This window comes from Mytilus galloprovincialis, chromosome 11, assembly GCF_965363235.1.
Source record: "Mytilus galloprovincialis chromosome 11, xbMytGall1.hap1.1, whole genome shotgun sequence".
Lineage (NCBI taxonomy): Eukaryota > Metazoa > Mollusca > Bivalvia > Mytilida > Mytilidae > Mytilus > Mytilus galloprovincialis.
This window is the reverse complement of record NC_134848.1, coordinates 77,087,916-77,109,927: the sequence shown is the minus strand read 5'-3', so window position 1 is coordinate 77,109,927 and position 22,012 is coordinate 77,087,916. Positions and strand designations below refer to the sequence as shown.

The following is a 22,012-nucleotide window of genomic DNA, read 5'->3' as shown; positions in this document are numbered from 1 at the left end:
TTTATATAATAAGCAAGCATTGGTTTGTTGAAAGTTAATACACGTCGAGGAAATAAATAAAATACGATTTTAAACACTTAATGCCAATGTAAAATACTTGTAAACACATTTTAAAATTATTTAAAAAACAAACAACAAAGGACAACATAACTTCGAAATCATCATCAGTCCCGAATAAACTAAATAAAACAATGTTAAGTTCCACTCGGATTTCACTACTGTAATAATTGTCACTTTAGTATTCCTTTTTCCTTAAGGATTCAAAAATATATTATTACTTTAAACCAACATACAAGACAACAGATAGTTCAAAATGGAAAGTCCTAAACCAAATGGCAAATCAAAACCTTAAACACATCAAACGAATAAAAACATTTGTTATATTCCTGACTTGGTACAATCATTTCCTCATACGGAAATGAGGGAGTAAATTTGATTTTATAACTAACTTAACCACTTAACCTGTAGTCTGTATGATAGTCGCATATAATTCCCTTAAATTGACAACAATGTGTTGGCGAAACAAATATAATATGTTATAAGGTAACCATCTTTTTTAAGTCCAGTATAATAGATATGAATTGAAAATGTTCTCAAAAGACATTTTCAACAAGATACAATGGGCATTCGAAAATCATTAAAACCAATGAAAAAATACAACACCTGGACAAAAAAGACAACAAGCCAAAACAACAATTTTAAAACAATACATAGAAAACTCAGATGTAGCATTCGTTGTGTTGCTCATGTAAAGATCTAGTTTTTTGGGGAGTAAAATAAGACGAATTGTTGTACTATCAAATGTAACATATCCATGTTAATGTGTCATAACAATATTTCCAACGGCCACAACATTGGATTCAATGTCTTCTGCGCAATCAAGAAAATCATGGTTGAAATTAGAAAATAAAATTGTTGAAAACTAACAAACCTAATTAAACACTTCAAAAACTAAATCGAATGACAAGAAAATATCGTAAACATGGTAATATTCAACCATATCCAGCTGATATCATGATGATCCTGTTTAATATTGCAGCATGTATCTAATAGTCAGTGTTTAATATTAATTCTTTTATAACACGTGTAGTATCGGAACGATCAAGTGATTGAGATACACAAAATGTATTTGTAAAACTTGTCTGTAGTAGATGACCGTTTTAAATATTTGTCATTAGCAATAGACGTAGATAATACTTACTAATCAGATCTCTCTTCCTTTCTGAAAGATTAAACAGATCAATGGTGTCAGTTATATATGTATAAGTGAAAGATGTCTAAACAAACAGACCAGTATATTTGCTTCTGTTCAATGTGAAAATGTGATGTGTCGTTCATTATTGAGGACTGAGGCTGTTCAATGTTGTTCTGGAATTTTCAATCAAACAGACATCAATGGTTTATCAAGAACTGAGTATAGTATTGGACGACCTTTTTCTAAATTGTCCTCGCATCATACATGTTTCCCTTTAAGAATGTCATCTATATAAAATTGAGAATGGAAATGATGAATGTGTCAAAGACACAAAAAACAGACTTAAGAGTAGAAAACAGACGACGACCACCAATGGGTCTGTAACACAGCGAGAAAGTACTGCACCTTCTGTGAAAATAGACGTCATACTAATCTCCAATCACATTAATGAACTGAAATAAAATTGAAAAGACAAACAAAGACCAGAGGCTCCTGAATTTAGAAAGACGCAAAAATGCGGCGGCGTTAGAGAAGTTTAGTGAGATCTCAACTTTCCCTATGCTTAAATATCAAAGTATTTACAAGTTGAGAGGTAGAATAATGCTAATAAACGCTCTTTCTGGTTTTGTCATCCATGGGTTTAAAATATTTATGAAACATTGCAATCATCTACAATGTATATGGTTTTAAATAAGAACAAAGGACAGAAGTTGCATTTTCGAAGACCAAACATATTCTGCACTTCATTGAAGTTAAGGAATAAAAAACGTTATGTCTTCATACTTTGGATACGCCATATGATACATAATATTATATACATCTTTGTGTCATGTCCATAGAAACAAGGAACTTACCCACACTCGTTGCATCTGTACAGGTATCTCCCTCGCTCTTTTGGCTTCACTTCCTGTTTGTAATCACTATAATGACCAACACTAAGCTATTAATAACTGGTAGACACATAATCAGTGCAAAAATAGCAAACATCATTTGAAATATATACAAGAGTCATATACCAAGTTAATAAATCTCGAATTAATTGAAAAAATAATCTATAAGAAAGAAAAATATCTGCTCACACCCAGACATATATTGCTTAAATTCAGAGAGGTTTCCTATGGTTCAGTGTAGTACAGAAGCTGTTTACCCAACAAGAGTATCACAATTCACCATTTGTTGTAAGTGGGGGTTGTCGTTACGTAGTGTTTCTAATTCTTTGACAAGACCTTATAATTAATTTCGACTTTTTATTTAGTCTAATTGGTGTATGTCGTTCCTTTAAACCAAATCGGATGACATTATCAACACAATATAAGAGTTTACACCAACAAGGAAACAATACATAAACGTCATTCTTTTTTATATTCCAAATCCTTAAAGAATTATTCCTGATTTGAATACCCTTTTCCCTCCTTTTCCCTGTCTTTCTTACAGACAATAAAAAACTGAATGTAAGACGAACTATTCTAATTTAACCATTCATAAAACAGCATATTTGTAATCTCGTTTCAACTTATTGAACAACTTTATACGATTATTCCAATCATTTTGTAATGACTGATAGTTCTCATATTATACAATCGAAACCCCTTGTACTAACTTCATATGCATTTCGGAAATGTGACTGATAAAATTATTCAACCCATCACGAAAAGTCGATTGTGAAAGTGACTTCTGGATTCGTTAACCTCTTTATCTACAGTCGATTGTGAATGTGAATGCTGAAATGGTAGAACTCTTCATTGACAGTCGATTGCGAATAACTTTGTCATTCGATAATATGTTAAAAAGAGGTGAAAATATCACAAAGAGGGCAATTCCATATGAGGAAAGATATGACATACAAAGACTATTGACAAAAGGACAAACTACACTTAACAAAACAGTATGACTTTGTTATGCTGTTGTAAAACAGTATGGCGTCTTTTGATAATACGTGCCTCAATAGTCCAGATAATAGTGATTAATGACTTTTATATGTTGCTTATATCGTATAAGTTTAAAGAGATTCTTAATATTTCAACTAGACAAGCAACGAAGATAAACGAAAATTAATTGCAACAAAATCTAAACACTATCGAAATATAATTTATGATACTAGTATGCATTTGCATATCATAAGAAGATTTATTTATTCAAATGCAATCGTGATCGAGCCAGTGTGTTCTAACGTACGTAGTGGAAAAAAGGAGATACATAAACCCTAAAGATATTCTATAAGTATAAAGAGGTTTTAAATATTTCAACTAGACAAGTAGGCACATTTTAACGAGCAGTATATTTACGAAAATTAAATGCAACAAAATCTGAACACTATTGAAAATAATTATGCTTCTAGTATGCGTTTGCATATCATAAGAAGATTTATTTACTCAAATACAATCGTGCTCGAGCCATTGTGTTCTAACGTACGTAGTGGAAAAAAGAGGAGAGTCATAAACCAGAGAGACATTCTGATTAATTTATCGAAAATAAAATTAAACGGTAAACTGGTTTACACAATATATAATACTAGTACAAGCTTAATCAGAACCCTTGCAACGTCAAATGGTGAGGTATGCAAGAAGATAATGTTTAATTCACTAAAACATTTGATAACACGTTTACAATGTAAAATACGTAACTTTAAAAACTATATAATATACAAATATATTTCCCTACCTTTTTGGTGAAGGCAATTCTCTTTCTCTGTTCATGCTTTGTTGTGTACGCATTTCACTGATAAAAGAAAAACTGAAATTTTTACATTTTTTTTTCAAAATGTTCTGTCAAGTGTCAGGATTATGACAGTTGTTAACACATAGTCATTTTATTTGTATGTTGGCGTTTTTATTTGTAGCAGTACAGTGTTAATGTTGTTCCGTTGCTTTCCACTTGTAGTTAATGTGTTTCGCGAAGTTTTGTTCGAATTTTTTTCAGTTTAATCGAGTTATGACTATTGTGAAGCGGTATACTTCTATTGTTTTTATTTATATTATAATATTGCATAAAATGCATGAAATTAGAATAAAATTTCTAAATAACGAGAAAAACAGTAATATCTGTACTAGTTTGAAAGCAAGTATTTTTGCATTTTGTACGTATTGTCATGCTTGGTACATGTACAGTTGGGTGCAGACCAAGCATTACATAAAGTAAACGCAAGTTAACGCCGCGTGCACATATTTCGTTAGTTAACTTCAAATCTCCCGTTTACTAGTAAACGCACGTTTACTATAATTACGTTAACGTGGTCAAAATGGAAATTTCTAATGTCTACCCTAGTAAACGGGCGTTTACTATGTGTCCGTTTAGTCAGTAGTAAACGGGCGTTTACTTCAGAATTCTTCAAATTATTTTTACGTGCACTTAAAAGTAAACGGGCGTTTAGTACAGATTTTACAAGTGTATTTTTACGTGCACTTGAAAGTAAACGCACGTTTACTTTTCGCGTTAACTGATTGGATACATTTAGAAATAAACTTCAAGTTCATTTGCACATTTATTTTATAAAAACGACCATTAGTCTTAATATTTTACGTATATGTGTTTCAAACCAGAACATTTCAAAAACTCTTTTAATTCGAAATATTAAATTACACAAAATCACTTTCATTAAGTCCATTAACTTTACTGATTGGCAGATTTTCTATATTTTCCTTTCATTCGGTGTGTGGTGTGTGGTGTGTGGTGGTTGAAGGTGGTGGTTGTGTTATTTATTGAGAGACAGTTTTACAGATTTTACAGATTTTTACAGACTTGATAGTGTTTTAATGTGAACTTTTATTTCCTGTATTGCCAATGAGAACCCTGAATGATGTTTTAGCAAAGTGAAAATACATTTACTGCCATTTTTTCGAAAGAAAATGAGATACACGAGACAAAGAAATAGCCGATTCATAGTCGCCATCTTGGTTTTATGAAGAAATTTTAAAGAAGTTTTTAATTAACAGTCCTTTTGACTTTTAAACATAGAACACTTTTAATATATAGTGAACAGTTTTATGAAAGCCAATTGTTTTACTTAAACATTTTTTCCAAATAGCTGTTTCTGAGTAGATACAACCAACAGTAAATTCAAAATGTCGAGAAGGTCAAGTAGAGAATTAGTTCCAACTAAAATATATACACCCAGCAAGAGTATTCAAACTACTAAGAATTATGTATTAAATGAGAAAAGAACTTTGAATAAAATTAAGGAAGCTGCAAATAGAGACATTGATATTCAAGCAACTTTGAAAATGGGGAATTTAATTATACAGTTTTCATCGGCTGCATTTTTGCAATTCAATACATGCTTCGACCAGTATTTTAGTTCAAACCAAAGTTTAAAACCAACAGTACATGAAAGGTTCGATTTATCAAAGAAATTATCAGAGAGGTCAATTTCATTTGCAGACGTTAGTAATCCGTCAAAGCAGTTGTATAGGGTGAACATTTTTAATACAACATGTCGTATTGAAGTGAATGGGAAACAATTTATGTCATTCATAGATAAACTTTCTAAAATTGCATCGCAGATGAGTAATGATGTAGACTATAAACATCTCAATACCAAAATTATTTAAAGAGCAATGTGATTTTTTATTATCATCAATTAACAACGGTCATAATTCGTCAGTTGTAGTGGATAATACAAAGATAAGTCAATCTAAAGCTGTTACAAATGCTGCCGCTGGTAGTAATGACATTAAGAACCCTGAAGTATGCCCCAAATGTACTAGAAATTGCTTATCTAGAAGTGTCTGGTGTAATAGGGGTGAACATTGGATACACTATAAATGCGAAAAACTAAAAAGTGAAATGATTAACATTTTAGAGAATAATTTAGATACAAACCATTATATATGTTCAATTTGTGATATAGACTCCATAGATGATAAGCAAGTATTATCTGTGAATTCTCCCATTGTCACTCAAGTATGTGATAGTATCAACTTACCTTTGGTCAACATGATTAATGAAGAATCTTTTTTAGAAGGAAATGAAATAGAATCCGATACTTCAGTAAAACATATAGATAAAGATCAAGTAATACCCAAAGTAACTTTTGCTCAATCTCTCTTATTGGAGGAATTTCCAAGGTCTTGTGCCTTATGTTTAGAGTTGTTAAATACTGATGAACAAATTTGTGAAGTCTGTGATCAATCTTATCACTTAAAATGTATGGGAAAAGAAAATAAAATATGTCTAGGATGTGAAGCAACACATAGTCAAAATTCTGAAAATTTGCATTTGAATATTGAAACTTTAGTAAAGAAGGTTAATTCACCTCGTCCAACTTTAGTCTGTGTAGACAAAAACATTACTGATAAATCTAAAGAAATTCAAGATAAGGATAAGGAAAATAGTGTGTTGAAACAGAAAGAATTGCGTCAATTAGAACTAAAATTAAAGAAAAAAGAAGAAAGTCTGAAATTAAAAGAGTTGTCAGTGAATGAAAAACTTAAAGAGAAAACCAAGCTTCTTGATTATCTTCACCAAATTGAAGCCCGAAATTTAGAGTTAGAACAAACCATAAAAACAATGAATAGGAAAATTATTATATTGGAAGAAAATCAAAATAACTCCTCTCTGCGTAATGAAAAATCAGAATCTGGAAATTTAAATAGTCATAGGGATAATAGTGAAGATTTACTGGTACAAGTAAGGAATAAAGTCACAAAATTTATTGTGGACAAGATTGAAAATGAATTGGATAAATTATCTGACCATATTACTGAAAGCAATGATAAATCAAAGAATACACAAAATCATGTTTATCAACAAAATGTGAAAGATAACTCAGAAAATCAATATTCTCAACATAATTGGGATTACCAAAATTATTATCATCAATATCCATATTATTATGATCATCACAACTCATATTATATAAATAATTATGGAACTGTAAATGAGAGTCATAGTGATTCAGAAAGTAGATGTGATTATGAAAATCAATGGTTTCAAGATACGTCTCCGGACAATACTCAAACTGTTACTCATTCGAAACTTATTGATGTATTAGCGTCAAACAACCAAGTAAGGACAAATTGTGATTCAGAAAGTAATCAACCTAGGAACTATTTGGGACAAAATTTATATTTCCAAAGTAATAACATTGCCAAAACTTTACATGGAAATAGTTTTTTATGGAAAACAAGCCTCAGTGTCCAACCGACATAATGGAACAATTAAATCATGAAAGTAGAGAGGATGATAAAAAGAAAGAACTTAATATTTTAACTTTTAATTGTAAAAATATACAAACATGCGGTATGTTTTTTGATGAACTTTTTAAATCAACAGATATATTTTTAATCCAAGAACATTGGCTGTTTAATTTTCAACTGAATTAACTTAATGAACTTCATCAAAATATTTGTGGAATTGGAAAAGCTGTCGATGATAAAGATCCAATAAATCCAACCAATTTACCTCGTGGTTATGGGGGAACAGGAATGTTATGGAGAAAAGACCTTGACAATTTTATTAATCCGTTAGATATTGGAAATGATAGAATTTGCTGTGTTGAACTTTTAGGATCTTCAAAGCTACTCCTAGTATCTGTTTATTTACCATGTAAAGGAACACCATCTGACTCATTAGAATTTTATAACTGTATAGATCAACTACATGAAATCGTTCAAAGTTATAGCGACTCTCACTCTATTATAATTGGTGGCGATTTTAACGAAAATATTTTAAATAAAATTGATACGAGAAGAAACAAATATTTAGTAGACTTTTTGAATGAAAATAGTTTATATACTGAAGAAAATGGTATTACTTTTGTAAATTGTAGTGGTAAAGGAACTTCAACTATTGACTTTTTACTTTTTAAACAAGATTTTAAAGAGAATGTGATCAGTATGGAAACAATGGACAATGTAGCTACTAACGTGTCTGATCATTTTCCTGTTAAAGCAAAAGTGAAATATATCATCAATGCTAAAGAAAAACTGAAATGTTCAAATTCAAATATTTTACCCTTCGGAAAAACTCCATGGAAAAAAATAGATAAAGACGCATATAAAACTTTAGTTGAAAATGGATTAGATAATTTTTCATCATCTTTAGAAAATAAATATGAAGTGGATATTGCTTTTCAAAATATGAACAGTTTACTCTTCAATTCAGCAAAAAGTTGTTGTCCAACTCCTCGAAAAAGATATAGAAAACCAAAATTAAAAGTAATGAATGAAGATATTTCTAGCGCAATTGCAATGAAAAAAAAGGCTTTTTATCAATGGAAGATTAATGGGCGGTCGGAAGATCCAAGGAATGAACTTTATATTCAGAAAAAAGAGACAACTTATAATTTACGTAAACACTGTCGCAAGGCAGTTGCGATGAATAGAATCGATGAAAGAGAAAAAATAATGGAAGCAAATATCAAAAACAAAAATTCATTTTATAGACTTATTAAAAAACAGAGGGGAAGATTAAGTAATCATATAGATGAACTATCTGTAGGAGACACAGTGTATAGTACAGAAAACAACATTCTAAGTGGATGGAAACATCATTTTGAAAATTTAACAAAAAATTCTATTCATGAACATTTTGATAACAAATATCAACAAAAGATCGAACAAGAATATATTGATATAATTGACATTTGTAGAGCTATGTTTCAACACCAAAGTATTACTGAAAATGAAATAGTAGAAGCTTTGAAGTTATTAAATTTAAATAAATCACCAGATATATTTGGAGTTTCAACTGAAAATTTATTATATGGAGGACAATCTCTTATTTATCACCTTAAAAAACTCTTGTATAGTACTTTTAGACTTTGTTATATACCAGACGAACAGAAATTAGGAATAGTAATTCCGCTCTTTAAGAATAAAGGAAGTTGTAAAGACAGTAAAAATTATCGTGGAATAACAATGACTCCAACATTATCCAAACTCATTGAGGCTGTTTTAAAGATCAGAATTAATCCTGATATTATAAAATATCAAAATCCATTATAACGTGGCTTTACTAAAAGAACAGCACCATTAAACTGCTCTTTTATTATAGAAGAATATCACAAGGAATGTACCGAGTTAAATGATCAAATAATAATAACTATGCTTGATGCAAAATCTGCATTCGATGCTGTTAAACATGCTGGGCTTATCAGAAGATTATATCAAATGAAAATTCCAGAACAATCTATTTTAATTATTGATAATCTATATAAAAATGCTGTTTCTTGTGTTAAATGGAATAATCAAATATCGGACACTTTTAGAATAGAACAAGGCGTAAGACAAGGAGGGCCTCTTAGTGCAGACTTGTACAAAATCTATATAAATACACTTTTAGACATTTTAGCTGATTCAGGATATGGAGGCAAAATTGGATCGATTTCTTGTTGTGCTCCTACTTGCGCAGATGATTTAGCCATTCTTAGTAACTGTCCGTATGAAACGCAAATTTTAATTGATTTTAGTAAACGTGAGGCATACTTACTACAACCAGCAAAAAGTTGTGTTATACAGTCTAAATCACGTCACCATGAGAAAGTAAATGAAAATTTTTGGAATTTAGGCAATTCTGTTCTTCCAACTTCTAATAAAGCAACACATATAGGAATATGTCGTACAGACGATGATTCATGTAAAGCTACAATAGATGAGAATTTAAAGAAAGCAAGAAGGACACTTTATAGTTTAATGGGGGTTGGACTCTATGGCGAAAATGGACTAGATCCACAAACTTCAATGTCAATTATGAATACTTATATTATACCAATAATGTTTTATGGAATGGAAATAGTAATCCCTAGAGGAAGATGTTTAGAAACTTTAAATATCCAATTTAAGAAGTTCTTGAAACAACTGTTATCTTTACCAAAAACAGTAGCAGATCCTGCTATATATATGATTTCTGGGATGTTACCTGTAGAAGCTCAAATAGATGTAAAAATTTTAACTTTTTATGGAAATATTACTAGACAAGGAAAAAATTCTATTGAATGGCAACTAGCGGAAAGGCAATTAAATGTTAAATCTATTAATAGTAATAGTTGGTTTAGTTTACTGAGGAAAATATTTTTGAAATATGAACTTAATGATCCTGCACAATACTTAGTTAATCCAATTAGTAAATACCAATGGAAAAGGGAAATAACTTCCAAAGTTCAAAAATTCTGGATTGAGAAGATACTGAATCAAGCAAAACTTTATACAAGTTTAAGATACTTATCGTTGATATATAAACCAGGACAATGTCATCCTATTGCAAATACAAATACTATGAATTCAAGGGAAATTATTAGAATTCCTACAAAATTGAAAATAGCTACTGGGAGTTACATTCTGCAAACAGTTAGAGCCAAGTTTAAAAGTAATACAGAACTGTCTATATGCAAACTGTGTAATGAAACAGAAGAAACTTTACCACATTTCTTATTAACGTGTAAAAGTTTAGAAGATATCAGAAACCCAATTTTGGAAGATTTAATTAGTTCCTGTAGTGAAGAGTTAGCTGCTTTTAATATGAAAGGTGAACATTTTGACATTTTACAACTGATCATAGATCCCTTTAATTACACGACAATGTTAAGAAATGAAAAAGTTTTAAAGTGATACAGAACATTATAGATCCAAAATGTAGGCGATTATGTTACAATCTCCATTGTGAAAGATATAGACTGTTGCAATTAGATGATATAAAGAAAAAGAAAAGAATGTAGATAATAACATTTTATGAATCCTAAGTGTCGATTGGTTGTCTACTCTCAAACAATGATATCTTTAGATAAATATTTTAGATTTTAAAATATTTAATGATTTGATGATATTGACATTAAGCCCAATTTTATCGTCAAGAATATGATGTACAATGTATATAGTGTATAGTGATATTGGTGGAAGATATTTTTATTCATGATGTGAAAAACCAATACTCGGAAGAGGTGTGCCTACGTTGGCAGAATGTATATTACAGATTACAGATTACAGATTTCAAAAGTTACGTGTGCAAATATCGAAACGGAAAGAAATGTTGTCCGAGACATCAGGAGAATATTTTTATATGATGGGATATAAACATCATGGTTTACTGTGTTTCGTTCCCCATTTATAATTGTCTCTTGGAATTCCTAACTATAACTCGGTGCATTTAATACATTATTTTCAATCGAAATTCACCTTGTTTGCCTTGGATTAGCATGATAAGATTCTGTTTTGACAAATGATGAAAAAACGTAAATTGTACAGTGTATTGAAAGGGATATCAATAAAGTGTAATATAAGTATGTACATTTGTACCATCTCGTCAATTTAAATGTTCAAATATTGCTATCTTTACATGGATATATAACTAATTTACTATGCAGCTATATATAGTGCTAATATGGTCTGTTTTGGTTATAATTCGAGTCAGTCTGAGGTTAGAAAACTACTGAAATTTGTTTCAATATTCAATATTTTGAACAAAAAAAGGACATGCTGGCACCCTAAATTGATGCAAACAAAATTGTTTAGTCATAATATTTAAATATTGCTACCTTTTTCATTATACAATCAATTCTTACATGAAAATATAACTCATTTACTATGCGGCTATATAGATTTACATAATAAAATGATTATATGGTCAGTTTTGGTTGTTGCTGACAAATAATTTTATTATATGAGTCAGTCTGAGGTATGAAAACTACTGAATTTTGTTTACGATTCAATATTTTGAATAAAAAAAGGACATGCTAGCACGTACTCTAAATTGATGCGAACAAAATTTTTTAGTCATAATATTCAAATATTGCTACCTATTTAATTATACAATCAATCCTTACATGAAAATATAACTCATTTACTATGGGGCTATATAGATTTATATAATAAAATGCTTATATAGTCAGTTTTGGTTGTTGCAGACAAATAATTTTATTAAATGAGTCAGTCTGAGATATGAAAACTATTGAATTTTGTTTACGATTCAATATTTTGAATTAAAAAAAGGACATGCTGGCACTCTCAATTGATGCGAACAAAATGTTTTAGTCATAATATTCAAATATTGCTACCTATTTTATTATACAATCAATCCTTACATGAAAATATAACTCATTTACTATGCTGCTATATAGATTTACATAATAAAATGCTTATATGGTCAGTTTTGGTTGTTGCGGACAAATAATTTTATTATATGAGTCAGTCTGAGATATGAAAACTATTGAATTTTGTGTACGATTCAATATTTTGAATTAAAAAAGGACATGCTGGCACTCTTAATTGATGCGAAAAAAAATTTTTAGTCATAATATTCAAATATTGCTACCTATTTTATTATACAATCAATCCTTACATGAAAATATAATTCATTTACTATGCGGCTATATAGATTTACATAATAAAATGCTTATATGGTCAGTTTTGGTTGTTGCGGACAAATAATTTTATTGTATGAGTCAGTCTGAGATATGAAAAATATTGAATTTTGTTTACGATTCAATATTTTGAATTAAAAAAGGACATGCTGGCACTCTTAATTGATGCGAACAAAATTTTTTAGTCATAATATTCAAATATTGCTACCTATTTTATTATACAATCAATCCTTACATGAAAATATAACTCATTTACTATGCAGCTATATAAATTTACATAATAAAATGCTGATATGGTCAGTTTTGGTTGTTGCGGACAAATAATTTTATTGTATGAGTCAGTCTGAGATATGAAAACTATTGAATTTTGTTTACGATTCAATATTTTGAATAAAAAATAGACATGCTGGCAATCTTAATTGATGCGAACAAAATTTTTTAGTCATAATATTCAAATATTGCTACCTATTTTATTATACAATCAATCCTTACATGAAAATATAACTCATTTACTATGCGGCTATATAGATTTACATAATAAAATGCTTATATGGTCAGTTTTGGTTGTTGCGGACAAATAATTTTATTATATGAGTCAGTCTGAGATGTGGAAACTATTGAGTTTTGTTTACGATTCAATATTTTGAATAAAAAAAGGACATGCTGGCACTCTTAATTGATGCGAACAATTTTTTTTGGTCATAATATTTAAATATTGCTACCTTTTTCATTATACAATCAAACCTTACATGAAAATATAACTCATTTACTATGCGGCTATATAGATTTACATAATAAAATGCTTATATGGTCAGTTTTGGTTGTTGCGGACAAATAATTTTATTATATGAGTCAGTCTGAGGTATGAAAACTACTGAATTTTGTTTACGATTCAATATTTTGAATAAAAAAGGACATGCTGGCAATCTTAATTGATGCGAACAAAATTTGTTAGTCATAGTATTCAAATATTGCTACCTATTTTATTATACAATCAATCCTTACATGAAAATATAACTCATTTACTATGCTGCTATATAGATTTACCTAATAGAATGTTTATATGGTCAGTTTTGGTTGTTGCTGACAAATAATTTTATTATATGAGTCAGTCTGAGGTATGAAAACTACTGAATTTTGTTTACGATTCAATATTTTGAATAAACTAGAGGCTCTAAAGAGCCTGTGTCGCTCACCTTGGTCTTGTGCATATTAAACAATGGACACGGATAAATTCATGACATAATTGTGTTTTGGTGATAGAGATTTGTTTGTAGATCTTACTTTACTGAACATTCTTGTTGCTACAATTATCTCTATCTATAATGAACTTGGCCCAGTAATTACAGTGGAAAATATTTTCTAAATATTAACAAAAATTTATGAAAAATGTTAAAAATTAACTATAAAGAGCAATAACTCCTTAAGGGGTCAATTGACTATTTTGGTCATGTAAACTTATTTGTAGATCTTATTTTGCTGAACGTTATTGCTGTATACAGTTTATCTCTATCTATAATAATATTCAAGATAATAACAAAAAACGGCAAAATTTCCTTAAAATTACCAATTCAGGACAGTAACCTAACAACGGGTTGTCCGTTCCATGTGAAAACATCAGGGCAGATAGATCTTGACCTGATAAACAATTAAACCCTGTCAGATTTTCTCTTAATGCTTCGGTTTTTGAGTTATAAGCCAAAAACTGCATTTTACCCCTATGTTCTATTATTAGCCGTGGCAGCCATTTTGGTTGATTGGCCAGGTCACGCCACACATTTTTTAAACAAGTTACCCCAATGATGACTGTGGCCAAGTTTAGTTTAATTTGGCCCAGTAGTTTCAGAGAAGAAGATTTTTGTAAAAGATAACTAAGATTTACGAAAAAATGGTTAAGAATTGACTATAACTGGCAATAACTCCTTCAGGGGTCAACTGACCATTTTGGTCATTCTGACTTATTTGTAAATCTTACTTTGCTGAACATTATTGCTGTTTACAGTTTATCTCTATCTATAATAATATTCAAGATAATAACCAAAAACAGCAAAATTTCCTTAAAATTACCAAATCAGGGGCAGCAACCAAACAACAGGTTGTCCGATTCATCTGAAAATTTCAGGACAGATAGATCTTGACCTGATAACACTTTTATTTCTGTCAGATTCGCTCTAAATGCTTTTGTTTTTGAGTTATAAGTTAAAAACTGCATTTTACCCCTATGTTCTATTTTTAGCCATGGCGGCCATCTTGGTTGGTTGGCCGGGTCACGCCACACATTTTTTAAACTAGATATCCCAAAGATGATTGTGGCCAAGTTTGGATTAATTTGGCCCAGTAGTTTCAGAGGAGAAGACTTTTGTAAAAGATTACTAATTTTTACGAAAAATGGTTAAAAATTGACTATAAAGGTCAATAACTCCTAAAGGGGTCAACTGACCATTTTGGTCATATTGACTTATTTGTAAATCTTACTTTGCTGAACATTATTGCTGTTAATAGTTTATCTCTATCTATAATAGTATTCAAGATAATAGCCAAAAACAGCAAAAATTACCTAAAATTACCAGTTCAGGGGCAGCAACCCAACAACGGCTTGTCGGATTCATCTGAAAATTTGAGGGCAGATAGATCTTGACCTGATAAACAATTTTACCCCATGTCAGATTTGCTCTAAATGCTTTAGTTTTTGAGTTATAAGCCAAAAACTGCATTTTACCCCTATGTTCTATTTTTAGCCATGGCGGCCATCTTGGATGGTTGGCCGGGTCACGCCACACATTTTTTAAACTAGATACCCCAATGATGATTGTGGCCAAGTTTGGTTTAATTTGGCCCAGTAGTTTCAGAGGAGAAGATTTTTGTAAAAGTTAACGACGACGGACGACGACGGACGACGGACGACGACGGACGACGGACGACGACGGACGACGGACGCCAAGTGATGGGAAAAGCTCACTTGGCCCTTTGGTCCAGGTGAGCTAAAAAATGACATGCTGGCACTCTAAATTGATGCAAACAAAATTATTTAGTAATAATATTCAAATATTGCTACTTATTTTATTATACAATCAATCCTTACATGAAAATATAACTCATTTACTATGCGGCTATATAGATTTACATAATAAAATGCTTATATGGTCAGTTTTTGTTGTTGCGGACAAATAATTTTATTATATGAGTCAGTCTGAGATATGAAAACTATTGAATTTTGTTTACGATTCAATATTTTGAATAAAAAAAGGACATGCTGGCAATCTTAATTGAGGCGAACAAAATTTTTTAGTCATAATATTTAAATATTGCTACCTTTTTCATTATACAATCAATCCTTACATGAAAATATAACTCATTTACATAATAAAATGCTTATATGGTCAGTTTTGATTGTTGCGGACAAATAATTTTATTATATGAGTCAGTCTGAGGTGTGAAAACTACTGAATTTTGTTCACGATTCAATATTTTGAATAAAAAAGGACATGCTGGCACTCTTAATTGATGCGAACAAAATTTTTTAGTCATAATATTCAAATATTGCTACCTATTTTATTATACAATCAATAATTACATGAAAATATAACTCATTTACAATGCTGCTATATAGATTTAAATAATAGAATGTTTATATGGTCAGTTTTGGTTGTTGCGGACGAATAATTTTATTGTATGAGTCAGTCTGAGATATGAAAAATATTGAATTTTGTTTACGATTCAATATTTTGAATTAAAAAAGGACATGCTGGCACTCTTAATTGATGCGAACAAAATTTTTTAGTCATAATATTCAAATATTGCTACCTATTTTATTATACAATCAATCCTTACATGAAAATATAACTCATTTACTATGCGGCTATATAGATTTACATAATAAAATGCTGATATGGTCAGTTTTGGTTGTTGCGGACAAATAATTTTATTGTATGAGTCAGTCTGAGATATGAAAACTATTGAATTTTGTTTACGATTCAATATTTTGAATAAAAAAAGGACATGCTGGCATTCTTAATTGATGCGAACAAAATTTTTTAGTCATAATATTCAAATATTGCTACCTATTTTATTATACAATCAATCCTTACATGAAAATATAACTCATTTACTATGCTGCTATATAGATTTACATAATAAAATGCTTATATGGTCAGTTTTGGTTGTTGCGGACAAATAATTTTATTATATGAGTCAGTCTGAGGTGTGAAAACTACTGAATTTTGTTCACGATTCAATATTTTGAATAAAAAAGGACATGCTGGCACTCTTAATTGATGCGAACAAAATTTTTTAGTCATAATATTCAAATATTGCTACCTATTTTATTATACGATCAATCATTACATGAAAATATAACTCATTTACAATGCTGCTATATAGATTTAAATAATAGAATGTTTATATGGTCAGTTTGGGTTGTTGCGGACAAATAATTTTATATATATGAGTCAATCTGAGATATGAAAACTATTGAATTTTGTTTACGATTCAATATTTTGAATAAAAAAAGGACATGCTGGCATTCTTAATTGATGTGAACAAAATTTTTTAGTCATAATATTCAAATATTGCTACCTATTTTATTATACAATCAATCCTTACATGAAAATATAACTCATTTACTATGCGGCTATATAGATTAACATAATTAAATACTTATATGGTCAGTTTTTGTTGTTGCGGACAAATAATTTTAATATATGAGTCAGTCTGAGATGTGGAAACTATTGAATTTTGTTTACGATTCAATATTTTGAATAAAAAAAGGACATGCTGGCACTCTTAATTGATGCGAACAAATTTTTTTAGTCATAATATTTAAATATTGCTACCTTTTTCATTATACAATCAAACCTTACATGAAAATATAACTCATTTACTATGCGGCTATATAGATTTACATAATAAAATGCTTATATGGTCAGTTTTGGTTGTTGCGGACAAATAATTTATAATATGAGTCAGTCTGAGATATGAAAACTATTGAATTTTGTTTATGATTCAATATTTTGAATAAAAAAAAGACATGCTGGCACTCTTAATTGATGCGAACAAATTTTTTTAGTCATAATATTTAAATATTGCTACCTTTTTCATTATACAATCAAACCTTACATGAAAATATAACTCATTTACTATGCGGCTATATAGATTTACATAATAAAATGCTTATATGGTCAGTTTTGGTTGTTGCGGACAAATAATTTATAATATGAGTCAGTCTGAGATATGAAAACTATTGAATTTTGTTTATGATTCAATATTTTGAATAAAAAAAAGACATGCTGGCACTCTTAATTGATGCGAACAAAATTTGTTATTCATAGTATTCAAATATTGCTACCTATTTTATTATACAATCAATCCTTACATGAAAATATAACTCATTTACTATGCTGCTATATAGATTTACATAATAAAAATGCTTATATGGTCAGTTTTTGTTGTTGCGGACAAATAATTTTATTATATGAGTCAGTCTGAGATATGAAAACTATTGAATTTTGTTTACGATTCAATATTTTGAATTAAAAAAGGACATGCTGGCAATCTTAATTGATGCGAACAAAATTTTTTAGTCATAATATTTAAATATTGCTACCTTTTTCATTATACAATCAATCCTTACATAAAAATATAACTCATTTACTATGCGGCTATATAGATTTACATAATAAAATGCTTATATGGTCAGTTTTGGTTGTTGCATACAAATAATTTTATTATATGAGTCAGTCTGAGGTGTGAAAACTACTGAATTTTGTTCACGATTCAATATTTTGAATAAAAAAGGACATGCTGGCACTCTTAATTGATGCGAACAAAATATTTTAGTCATAATATTCAAATATTGCTACCTATTTTATTATACAATCAATCATTACATGAAAATATAACTCATTTACAATGCTGCTATATAGATTTAAATAATAGAATGTTTATATGGTCAGTTTGGGTTGTTGCTGACAAATAATTTTATATATATGAGTCAGTCTGAGGTGTGAAAACTACTGAATTTTGTTTACGATTCAATATTTTAAATAAAAAAAGGACATGTTGGCACTCTAAATTGATGCGAACAAAAATTTTTAGTCATAATATTCAAATATTGCTACCTATTTTATTATACAATCAATCCTTACATGAAAATATAACTCATTTACTATGCGGCTATATAGATTTACATAATACAATGCTTATATGGTCAGTTTTTGTTGTTGCGGACAAATAATTTTATTATATGAGTCAGTCTGAGATATGAAAACTATTGAATTTTGTTTACGATTCAATATTTTGAATAAAAAAAGGACATGCTGGCACTCTTAATTGATGCGAACAAAATTTTTTAGTCATAATATTCAAATATTGCTACCTATTTTATTATACAATCAATCCTTACATGAAAATATAACTCATTTACTATGTGGCTATATAGATTTACATAATAAAATGCTTATATGGTCAGTTTTTGTTGTTGCGGACAAATAATTTTATTATATGAGTCAGTCTGAAATATGAAAACTATTGAATTTTGTTTACGATTCAATATTTTGAATAAAAAAAGGACATGCTGGCACTCTTAATTGATGCGAAAAATGTTTTTTAGTCATAATATTCAAATATTGCTATCTATTTTATTATACGATCAATTGTTATATCAAAATATAACTCATTTACTATGCCGGCTATATAGGTTTACATAATAAATTACTTATATGGTCAGTTTTGGTTGTTGCGAACAAATAATTATATATTACGAGTTAGTCTGATGTATGAAAACTACTGAATTTTGTTTACTATTCAATATTTTAAATAAAAAGAGGTCATGGCCGTCTGACTGGTACAAAAATTGCTGTCAATTGTATTATATGGTCAATTATGGCATAACAATATAACTGAATTACTTCTATATAGAATAAGATAACTTGTTAAAGGGTAAATATTGTCAGTTTTTGTTAATGATATCAAATAATTTTGTTTTACGAGTCAGTCTGTCTAAGATGAGAAAACTGTTTGATTTTGGTGAGGATTAAATTACGTTTTTGTTAATGATATCAAATAATTTTGTTTGACGAGTCAGTCTGTCTAAGATGAGACAACTGTTTGATTTTGGTGAGGATTAAATTTGGTGAGGATTAAATTACATGTATTTGAATAAACATAGTTAAACTATTATTTGCGAAGAACAAGAAATTTACTATAATTATTGTTCAATTAAATACAAATGTGAGACATTTTTAAATAACCGTAATCGTCAATATGTCAAGCGGAAATGACTAGTTGGTCAATTAATTTTGATGATCCTTATCATTTCATATTTTAGGTCAGTGTATCCAGGTTACGATGACAATCTGCGTTAACGGGCGTTTACTACAAACAGTAAACGCGCGTTTACTTATTACGAAAATAGAAGACGCGCATTTTTCCACGTTAACGCGGAGGTAAACGGGAAAGTAAACGCCCGTTTACTCTTTAAAAAATTAGAAGACGCCCCGTTTTTGCGTTAACGCGGAGGAAAACGCGAAAGTAAACGCCCGTTTACTTTTAATGTCTACTGCAATTTCGGAGTTAACGCACAGTTAACGCGGCGTTTACATGAAGTGCACGCGAGTAAACGCCGCGTTAACTTTTTCGGCCCGTCTACATGTAATGCTTGGTCAGACAAGGCGGGTCTGCACCCAACTGTACATGTATCAATACCAATTAAAATGTACACTGCCATATACCCCGTATTTTTCTACTGGAGCACATTTTGAATCCATAATATTAAACAATACATTTGTAATGAACATATATTTGTATTTCATGAATTATCTCCCCTCTTCTGTTATATTATATCCAGACATAAGTTGATATTTAAAAAAACAACATAATTGTGATGTCGCCAAAATACGCGTCTCATTAAGATACTATGGTTATATTAAAGCATGTATTACGACTACAAAATGCTCAGTCATTTTTAGTAGAATTACCTGATTATGTAGTTACCAAACAGCTGTTTAACGTCGTTATCTGTTGCAGACTTAGCAGTATACTTTATGTTCGGAAACTCGGAAATTGGCTTTACCGTCATCTTTGCAATGTCGTCTGTAAGCTTCTGTAGAGACTGTAACAATTTTCCATCGTTTCGGGTCTTGTTGAGTTCATTTGTTTTCTTGTCTAAATCGCTTCCTGCCTTCAAATTAGCTTTAGTATCTGCAAATACAGTTGTTAATTTGTCCCTTTCAATTCTTGATTTTTCTTTCAACGATGCAATCATCTCTGTGATACATTTATCCACCATAGCCTTAATCCTTGTACCTTCTTCTGTGATAGCTTTGACTACTTCTGTCACCTTCACATCAAAGGCCTGTATACCTTCTTCTATCTGTTTAATGTTTTGGGTTGCCTCATTAACCTTTCTTCGTAGGTTATTTTTATTTTTCTCCTTCAGCTGTAATATGTTGTCGATAAGCTTTGAAAATTCATGCCCTTTATGACTTCCGGTGACACAACTGCTGCATACTGCTGTATTACATGTATTGCATACAAAGCTTACGTCTTCATTGTGGTCTTTACATTTCGATTTACCTTCCGGGATCACGCCTGTTGAAGACTGGAACTGGTGAGTTTTTGATATCTTCTGTCTATTATGAAACGTTTTACAATTTTCACAAAAGTACTGTTCACACTCCAAACAGTATTGTGATCCTGGAGCACTTACACAAATCTCACAAGTTTTAGAGGCCGCCTGTGCCATTTTGTCATGTATCGTCTTCGTTGTATCATATACAGGTAAGGTTAATATCCAATGATAACAACGTTCTACATTTAAATCAATGAAGTTTCAATATGTGTGTTGTGTATTTAAATGTAAAACTATAAGGCATAACTCTCAAGTTATAATGTAGATATGCTATACATACTTTACATATATACGTTTTATTGACTACTGTATTTAGTTATTTACGGTTGTATTGCTGATATTAGTTTATAATTATAATCATCAAAAAGAAGTATAATATTATCCTGATAATAATTACAGTATGTATAGATAGACATATCACCCTATGAAAAACATTTTACTGTAGGGTAGGTGTGTACAAAAACCAAAATAAAATATCTGAAGTTCAACAGACTACCTAACATACATTTTATTTTATGCAGAAGTCCCGGTGTTTTTCATTGATATTTGTTTAGTTCTTGTAAACTCAGTTTAAATAAATCATATCTGCTCAAAATTCGTTTCAATGGAAATACATGTATGGTTGAGGATACTGTTATATTAGTCAACACGATATATATATATATATATATATATTAATGAGCTATACGTATTCACGATATGTATGAGGGTCACACAAATTTCTTACAAAAACAGATTGCCTAGTCTGTAGTTATTTTCAACGGAATCGAAATATCCGATGGATATTTTTAGATGGTATCAATGTAAATTGTCATCAAGCATTGGAGTGTACATAAAAACAAGTTATATAAATACATGTGTAAAATTAGATCAATAGTATATTTCAAGCTAACACAAA

The 22,012-nt window shown here is 29.9% G+C and overlaps 1 protein-coding gene across 1 annotated transcript; it reads right to left on the bottom strand.

The window, feature by feature from the left end:
- Window positions 1-1,200: 1,200 nt before the first annotated feature.
- On the bottom strand, window positions 1,201-21,285 carry LOC143050909 (transcription intermediary factor 1-beta-like). The gene is made up of 4 exons (XM_076224014.1): window positions 20,462-21,285; window positions 3,857-3,913; window positions 2,050-2,115; window positions 1,201-1,222 (listed from the first exon to the last, which is right to left on the bottom strand). Exons 1-4 carry the CDS (start codon window positions 21,226-21,228, stop codon window positions 1,201-1,203), a joined length of 912 nt encoding a protein of 303 aa, XP_076080129.1. The 5' UTR covers window positions 21,229-21,285.
- Window positions 21,286-22,012: the final 727 nt, after the last annotated feature.